The sequence below is a fragment of the Aplidium turbinatum genome, chromosome 1, assembly GCF_918807975.1.
Source record: "Aplidium turbinatum chromosome 1, kaAplTurb1.1, whole genome shotgun sequence".
NCBI classification, from domain to species: domain Eukaryota; kingdom Metazoa; phylum Chordata; class Ascidiacea; order Aplousobranchia; family Polyclinidae; genus Aplidium; species Aplidium turbinatum.
In genome coordinates, this window is record NC_137472.1 from 32,837,678 (window position 1) to 32,846,720 (window position 9,043).

Consider the following 9,043-nt stretch of genomic DNA (forward strand, 5'->3'; position numbering starts at 1 on the left):
CAGTGGGCAACATGAGGCCAAACAGTTGGTACAACAGTTGGCCAACAGTCGGCCAACAGGGTTAGTTACTTGGCTGTTGGCCCACTGTTGGCCAACTGTTGTACCAACTGTTTGGCCTATTGTTGCCCACTGAGTTTCCAGTCCAGATGCTACTATTTAGAAGTCCATGTTGCTATTCTTTCCATAAAAACGTTTGAAACGCATCAGTATTTCCAGGTTTCATGGTTTTATTTTGGGAAGAATTCGAGAAATCCAGTTTTATGAACTCTCATATTGTTTTGAATCTTAAAGAAGAATTAATTGACATTCGTAACGATGGAAATTTTAAGCTTGTGCACTATAATGCACAAGCATAGTTACAAGTTATTACATAGTTATAGTTATTAATAATTACAAGGTAGGTGAAACAATTTGTAAAGGCTTCAGATAGTAATAACTATATTTGATTTGATATAATGCACAAGCAGATGCCTCTCCACGACTTCTGAATAAAAATTCAAAATGAATATCCTTGCGTTGGAAAGAAAGCTATTGTGCTTTTGCTGCAGTTTTCCACGTCATAGTGTAACGTACGAACACGCACACAGAGTGACGGTTATTGTATTCAGCTGTCGACGACAACGACAGCTACGACAACGAACAAGCGAAGGTCAAACGAAGAAGAAGGTTTCTGTGACAACACAGCAAAACAACGATTAGCAAACAAAACTTACGAATTAGGCCTAATGCGGAATTACAGATGACGAATTATAGGCCTAATGAATTCTTACCGACTATTTTGTGGCGCACGGAACAGCACAGGGAGAAACCCAACAATTGAAAATTCTACCGTTGTAGATCGAAACTGAACATATAAACGGTAAACAGTAAAATATTATGCTATAAATTTCACATCATAGGTGTGTCCCGTACTTGATTTAAACATCGGGAAATAAGACGAGGTACTTATTACACTTAACCATTGACACTAAAATTCACATTGGCCTAGCCTATCACAAAGGTTGCAGTAGGATGTTAAGCTTACCGTGAACTGTGATAATCACTGATTTGGCCACATAGGCCAACGGCAACGACAGATGAAATTGCTGCACAGAGTTCAACTATGCTTCAACCACACAGTACATTAACGCAGTAGGCTAACTCTTATTCAACTAAAAAACAGCAGCACCGTTAAATAGCTAGAATTAACTACCAGTCGCTAACTATAGTTGCTGTAAACGTTAAGCTGATCTTTACATGTAGCCTACTGCCACTTAACAAAACTCAAAGCACAAAGAAACGTAGTAACGAACGCAAAGGCGCAAATGTAATTATGACGTAACGATCACACCTCGAGGTGAGACAGCAGGGGTTGCCAGGTGCTACTTAGGGAATCCGAATTTAGTTTTTAAACATAGAAAAGGAGGCGGACAAATACGACGTAACACCCCCACACAAAAATAGGAACTGAGTGAACATTTTTTACGATCAAACTAAGTCGTGTTTGGAACGATATGTTTCACAATCCAATCAGCCTTCAAGAGGACCCTCATGAACAAAGGGTTGCAAAATGCAGTCACTTATCACAATTAAAGGCAAATTTCGAAGCAGGTAGTGTGTTTTTCACTATTCTCAACAAGAAATGTTTGTTTTTGGCTTTATTAGCCAACAGAAATTCGTTCAATAGTTCATAATACACATTGATCAATGCCTTTAACCCGGCGACAGGTAAACAGTCCATTTTGTTCTGCATTAAGCAGTTTCCAAAATCAAGCACAGTTTCGAAATTGGTCTCTTGACCACATTGTATCGAGTTTTCACCGAAACTGTGCGTACAGTCCCTTTATTGTCTGGGTATGTGTCAACCACTCGCCCCAACAGCCACTTCGAACGAGGTTGGGAATCGTCGACGAGGAGGACAACATCATCTTTTTCAAAGTTCTTCTCTCTTTGAAACCACTTCTGTCTCTGAATGATGAATGGGAGGAACTCACGGGTCCAGCGCAACCAAAATTGATTGGCTAGGTATTGCACCTGGGCCCAGCGGCGTCGAACATAACAGTCTTTTCTATCAAACAGTCCAGGGGGCAGGTTTGGTGCTTCTCTCAACAGCAATAGGTGATTGGGAGACAACGGCACATCATCTTGTGGGTCAAAGGTGATAGGAACGATGGGTCGCGAATTTATGATTGACTCCACTTCGACCATCAAAGTAACGAGAGCTTCATCTGAAACGGTTTGCTCCTTCATCAGAGCAGTTAGGATCCTTCGAATGGAACGGATCATGCGCTCCCATGCTCCACCGAAGTGAGAGCCGGTTGGCGGATTCCAATGCCAGGTCACATTTTGTTGGCACAGATACTCATTAATCTTCTGTTGGTTCCACAGTTGTAAGGACTCACGCAATATTCTTTCAGCACCGACAAAATTCGATCCGTTGTCGCTATAAATGTCGGTTGGGAGACCTCGACGACCGATGAATCGTCGAAGGGCATCAATAAACGAGTCGGTAGACATGGTGTGGGTAATTTCAATGTGGATAGCTCTTATTGACATGCACGTGAATACGCAGCCATAACGTTTGAGTGAACTGCGGCCTTGCTTCACCATAAAGGGTCCAAAATAGTCGACACCGACATGAGAAAACGGAGGCTTATCGGGTTGGAGTCTTCCAGATGGCAAATCAGCCATAAATTGTTTGCCAACTTGTGCATTCCTTTTTTTACAGAGCAAGCACTTCCCGAGGACACGCCTAACGGCGACGCCTCCCTTCAGAATCCAGTATGTTTGTCGAAGAGATGCCCATGTATGGGTCATGCCAGAATGGCCCACTTGAGCATGGTGACTTGTAATCACAAGATCTGTAAGGTGAGAGTCAAAAGGTAACACGATCGGGTGCTTGGCGTCTTCTTCGATTGGTGCTCGCTCCAAACGGCCGCCAACCCGAATGACCCCATCAACCAATATAGGGTTCAATTTAACCATGGATCGTGAGAATGTCCTTTTAGTTAGCATGGCACCTCCAGATAATACGTTTAGCACCTGTCCAAAGCGACTTCTTTGCACATATTTAATCAGTTCCACTTCAGCAAGCTTCAATTCGCGGACTGTGATGGGAGATCGATTAAGTGGAGCTTGGCAAACCGAGGGTCGAGTCTTCATCATGAGGAACTCTTTGTAGCGCATCAACCACGCTGTTGCTTTCTTCAAGCGTATCAGCTTGGAATATCGATGAATCAATCGGTCAGTAGAACAAGAAGCTTCTGAAGCGGCACTCACGTAAACTTGTTGTTTCTTGACGGGCGCAAACTCTGCTGGAAGATCAGGTAGTTTTATTGGAGACTCTGGCCATCTTTCTTCGGCTTCCCACAAAAACGTTGGGCCAGACAACCAGAAACTGGAGCTAATCAGCGTACTCGCATTCATCCCACGGGACGCACAATCGGCAGGGTTTAACTTTGAAGGCACATGTCTCCATTTCGAAAGGTCTGTATTTTGTTCAATCGTGGACAATCGATTGGCAACAAATGTAGGGAATCTTTTCCTTGCATTACAAATACTTTGTAAGACAGCGCTCGAGTCTGTCCAAAATCTTGATGTGCAATTGGGTAGGTTCAATTCTTTTCTCACTATTTTATCTAACCTCACGGCCATAACAGCAGCAGTGAGTTCCAGCCTTGGAATGGAAACTGTTTTCAGTGGGGATAAACGGGACTTTCCCATCACAAATGCACAGTGAATCCTTCCTTCATCATCAACAAGACGGAGGTAGGACACAGCTCCATATGCCACAGACGAGGCGTCGGCAAAATAGTGAAGTTCATGCTCCGTTACCACGCCAAAGTGGGGAGGTTTGAAACAGCGAGGCAAACGTACATCGTGAAGCTGGTGTAGCTGATTTATCCATTCATTCCAAGTGTCCACTTCAGATGCCGAAATTGGGTCATCCCAACCGAGACCTTGCTTGCACAAATCTTGCAACAACAACTTTGGTTTCAAGGTTACTGGAGCAACAAACCCCAGGGGGTCATATAGCGAGCTCGTCGCAGACAAAATACCTCTGCGGGTCAGGGGTCTCTCAGGAAGTGACACGTTAAACCCAAACTCATCGGTGAACACGGTCCAATAGACGCCCAATATGTGTTCGTTAATGCTATCCTCATTAAAGGTGTGGTTCCTTAAACACTTAGAGCGTTCATTTTCCGGTATCGATTCCAAAACACCTTTGTCGTTCGACAGCCACTTGGTTAAGTGAAAGCCACCTTTGCTCAACAGCTGAGTGAGTTGTGACATCACTCGTATTCCTTCTTCCCGAGAGCTCACAGACACTAAGCAGTCATCAACGTAAAAATTATTTTTGACGATGTCTGGAATGCCTGGACAAAGAAGGCTACCAAAGTCCTGTGCCGCCTGTCTCAAGCAGAATCCAGCACAACTGGGGGAGGATGTTGCTCCGAACAGGTGAACTAACATTTGGTGTGGGACCGGTTGTTTGTCCATATCTCCTCCAGGCCACCAGAGGAATCGTAGTGCATCGCTGTCTCGAGGCTCCACCTTAATTTGATGGAACATGGCCTCGATATCAGCAACCAAGGCGATTCTTTCCTTCCGAAAACGCATTAACACACCCACAAGATTGTTTACCAGGTCAGGACCTTGCATTAAGGCGTCATTGAGTGAAATGCCATGGTGTTTTGCAGCGCAGTCGAACACCACTCGTAACTTGTCAGGCTTCCGAGGGTGTAAAACCGGGTGGTGCGGCAGATACCATGTGGTATTTACTGTTTGGATTTCCTCTGTTGGAATCTCTCGCGCATACCCCTTCGAAAGATAAGTTTCTATTACGTCAACATATTTTTTACACAACTGCTCGTCTCTTGTCAAACGTCTTCGCAGGCTAAGTAAACGACGATGAGCCATCTGGCGGTTATCTGGTAGAGTCAAGGAACAGGGTCTCCAAGGTAACGGGAGTTGATATTTTCCATCAATCTGCTTGACTGATTTTGTCATCATGTCATATGCCATTCTATCTTCACGTGAGTTGGGCATGTCAAGTATTGATTTTTCATCACCAAAGTCCGTTTTCCACAAACACTCGATTTGTTGCTCGATGGCAATGTCTCTTGATTGAGCAAAGTTGACTTGATAAGAAGAAGAGGAAGTTGGTGACAGAGATGGGCCCAGCAAGGACCAACCCAACGGGGTTTTTATAGCGATTGGCTGATCGCGTGATCCCTTCCGTGAACACTGAATGCAAAACACTTCTGGATTGTCGACACCGATCAACAGAGTCACACTTCCACCCTTCACACAGGGAAATTCCAGATCACCTAGGTGGGGTAATCCAGACAGTTCCTCTTGACTCGGAATGGCATTTGGAGTTGTAGGAATTTCATCAATTGACAGGACTCCAGACAGCTCAAACTTTCGTCTGTCATCTAGGGAGGACACAGACAAGCTTACAGATATTCCATCATATATTTTAGACGTATTAGAAAGAGTCTGTAGTGAGATCTCTCTTTTATCCCCAGTGATATTCAAAACGTCTATTAATCTGTTAGCGCAAAAGGTTGCTGTAGAACCTTGATCGAGGAACGCGTAAGTCAAAACTTCATTGCCATTGTATCTAACCTTTACTGGCACAATGCACAGGTAGGTCTTGCAGACACCCACGTCTTTATCTTGCGGCCGCGGTTCCGTCACTGAACAAGAAAGAACTCCCCTTTGTTCTTCATCACTGCGTGGCTGAGATGAATTAGGTGGATTGGGGTTGTGGAGCAAGGTATGATGGAAACGTCCCTTGCACCCTTCAATGGTACATGTGCTGTCAACTTTACAGTCGCGAGTTTGATGCTTTGTGCTAGTCAGGCACTTATAACATAAGTGTGCATCGTAAACCAGTTGTCTACGCTGTTTGTACATCATGTTTTTAAACTCGTCGCAATCAACAAGCTTGTGCGACTTGCGTTTACAACATAGACAAACATTACTGAAAGATGGTTTTGATACACCCTTGAGCGGAGGAACGTCCGTGTTAAATGCTGAGACTCGATCCTTCCGACTGGGTTTCTTTGCCAGGGTCTGGTGAGTTTCCTTCGCCTTATGAATCCTACTTCCGTAGAGGGAGTTCTGGATCTCTGCTCGCATGCCAACAAATTCTGCAAGATCTCTGAATCCTGCTTCACGGCTTGTGTTGTGCAGAACCATAACCGATCTCTCTGCCCATGCCTCTTGCATACGGAATGGCAACTTCTCAATCATTACCATCATTGTGTCCAGAGAATTCAGTCCAGCAAACTCATTAATGTCATCCAGGGTTGAGAGACACACATCCATGGCATTGGCTAGATCCTTTAAGCCTTGAGGATCGTTATGCCCAACCTTTGGCATCCTCTTCAGTTTTTGCTCTGCTGCATTTGCGATGATATGGGGCTGGCCATACTCCAGGTACAACTTCTTCCTTGCCAGCTCATAGCCATCGGGTTTCTTCACAAGATGTTCTATTGAACGCTTTACGTCACTATGACAATGTTGTAACAAATAGACCAACTTCCTTTGATCGTTATGTACCAGCGGGACGATCTGTGCGTCAAACGTACGCACAAAATTTTGGTAAGTTAAGGGGTCACCCTTAAATGAAAGTATTTCTGGTCGTGGTAAGAAACGTTCGTCACTATAAGAGAAATGTCTACTTGGTTGTTGGGGCTGCTGATAGGAGCACCCTGGTTGTTCACCGACATGGGACATAGGTTGGTAATCTGGTCCATACGAGTCACGTTTAATTGTTTTCGGTTGCCAAGCCAAACTTGGCGAACTAATATTTACTTGAGGAGTCGAGCGTGCTGCAGGGAACGTAGAATTAGGCGTGTTAGCTTTAGTATCATGAGTAGCATAAGGAGATGAAAGGACAGGAGAAGATGTTTCTTGAAATTGCACAGAGGGTCTCTTTGTCAAACGGGAGGAAACATTCTCCTTGCTGTTTGGCAGACCAGGTGACGTGAATCCAGTTTCATCGACAGTAACGTAAGGTGAATCAGCGTCACTCATCGCCTCTGCCCGAGATTGCAATTCCAATTGTAACATTTCAATTTTGTGTTCAGCTTGCCTGTTCTTCCTCTCTGCTTCTATCCGAGCTTCTTCTTTCTTCCTCTCAGCTTCTTCTTTCTTCCTCTCTGCTTCTATCCGAGCTTCTTCTTGAATATGAAGCTTTTCTCGCTGAGCCAGTTTCAGTTGGATCAGTACTTCACGTTGCTTTGAGCTTGCTCGCGAGCTGGTGCTTCCAGAGCGTAGGCTCACGGAACGATGTGAGGAACTAGGCTTCTTGTAAGACGTAGATGGCACAGGCAAGTTGGCTGTTCTTTCCAGCCACTCCTTGCAACGAGTGTCAAACTCGACCTTATTTTCTTTTATTAGGGAGCGTTCGGTTTCCCTATCATCTCCAATCATATTAACAACTTCCTGATATTTTCGGTCCACTTCGGAGCAGTAGGAACGGAATGCCTCCAACTTAGTACTAGGATGAAGCATTAGCCGCTCTCCATGCAGATAGGACTGCTGCAAATTTTTTGCGGCCCCATCGAACTCAGCTTGCTTGGCTGCAGAAGCATCCTCGAGTGGACTACTGCCTTGGACGCTCATCATAAATAAACAAATGTAGAAACAATTAAGCCTACGGCAAACCTTCGGGACTTGAGTGCTGCAACTCCGAGGACTGTCCACAATAGTCGAAACGCTTCTATGTAACGTACGAACACGCACACAGAGTGACGGTTATTGTATTCAGCTGTCGACGACAACGACAGCTACGACAACGAACAAGCGAAGGTCAAACGAAGAAGAAGGTTTCTGTGACAACACAGCAAAACAACGATTAGCAAACAAAACTTACGAATTAGGCCTAATGCGGAATTACAGATGACGAATTATAGGCCTAATGAATTCTTACCGACTATTTTGTGGCGCACGGAACAGCACAGGGAGAAACCCAACAATTGAAAATTCTACCGTTGTAGATCGAAACTGAACATATAAACGGTAAACAGTAAAATATTATGCTATAAATTTCACATCATAGGTGTGTCCCGTACTTGATTTAAACATCGGGAAATAAGACGAGGTACTTATTACACTTAACCATTGACACTAAAATTCACATTGGCCTAGCCTATCACAAAGGTTGCAGTAGGATGTTAAGCTTACCGTGAACTGTGATAATCACTGATTTGGCCACATAGGCCAACGGCAACGACAGATGAAATTGCTGCACAGAGTTCAACTATGCTTCAACCACACAGTACATTAACGCAGTAGGCTAACTCTTATTCAACTAAAAAACAGCAGCACCGTTAAATAGCTAGAATTAACTACCAGTCGCTAACTATAGTTGCTGTAAACGTTAAGCTGATCTTTACATGTAGCCTACTGCCACTTAACAAAACTCAAAGCACAAAGAAACGTAGTAACGAACGCAAAGGCGCAAATGTAATTATGACGTAACGATCACACCTCGAGGTGAGACAGCAGGGGTTGCCAGGTGCTACTTAGGGAATCCGAATTTAGTTTTTAAACATAGAAAAGGAGGCGGACAAATACGACGTAACAATAGCCTACCTATGTGAAAGTGGATTTTCCGTAACGAACTAAAAAACGAAAACGACTGCTTATAGTCGAGGAAGAAATGCGGGTGGCTTTATCGAATGTGCCCCCACATATTAAGGGACTTTGTGCAAGAAGTCATGCCCAAATTTCACACTCAACATTTGTTTACGCGCGCTATACTGTACAACTCATTCTGTGTTATTTCATACAGTTATTTGAAATATAGAAACCTCATAGAATTGATCCAGTTTTGCCAGTGTGCCGCAAACTATTTATCTCTTTGATAGGGTGCCGCAAGGTCTAAATGGTTGGGAACCACTTCTAGTTATTCAATCACTTCTTACAAATAGACGATTTTTTGTTGAAATGAATGGTGGCAAAAGCCGCTGGAGAATCCAACGTAATGGCTTGCCGCAAGGCTCTGTCCTAGCACCTATCTTATTTAACATATACACCAATGACCAAC

At 44.0% G+C, this 9,043-nt stretch overlaps 2 protein-coding genes and 1 long non-coding RNA gene across 3 annotated transcripts; all 3 read right to left on the reverse strand.

The window, feature by feature from the left end:
* Positions 1 to 521: 521 nt before the first annotated feature.
* Positions 522 to 2,686, reverse strand: LOC145776124 (uncharacterized). The gene is made up of 3 exons (XM_082587528.1): positions 1,025 to 2,686; positions 771 to 844; positions 522 to 670 (listed from the first exon to the last, which is right to left on the reverse strand). Exon 1 carries the CDS (start codon positions 2,668 to 2,670, stop codon positions 1,732 to 1,734), a length of 939 nt encoding a protein of 312 aa, XP_082443654.1. The 5' UTR covers positions 2,671 to 2,686; the 3' UTR covers positions 522 to 670; positions 771 to 844; positions 1,025 to 1,731.
* A 145-nt stretch (positions 2,687 to 2,831) lies between these two features.
* On the reverse strand, positions 2,832 to 7,617 carry LOC145764942 (uncharacterized). The gene is made up of 2 exons (XM_082576652.1): positions 2,923 to 7,617; positions 2,832 to 2,840 (listed from the first exon to the last, which is right to left on the reverse strand). The coding sequence occupies exons 1-2, from the start codon at positions 7,615 to 7,617 to the stop codon at positions 2,832 to 2,834; spliced, it is 4,704 nt and encodes a 1,567-aa protein (XP_082432778.1).
* An 80-nt stretch (positions 7,618 to 7,697) lies between these two features.
* On the reverse strand, positions 7,698 to 8,568 carry LOC145781352 (uncharacterized). The gene is made up of 3 exons (XR_014290720.1): positions 8,179 to 8,568; positions 7,925 to 7,998; positions 7,698 to 7,824 (listed from the first exon to the last, which is right to left on the reverse strand). It is a non-coding gene; the product is annotated as an uncharacterized LOC145781352 (long non-coding RNA).
* Between the last annotated feature and the right edge of the window lie 475 nt (positions 8,569 to 9,043).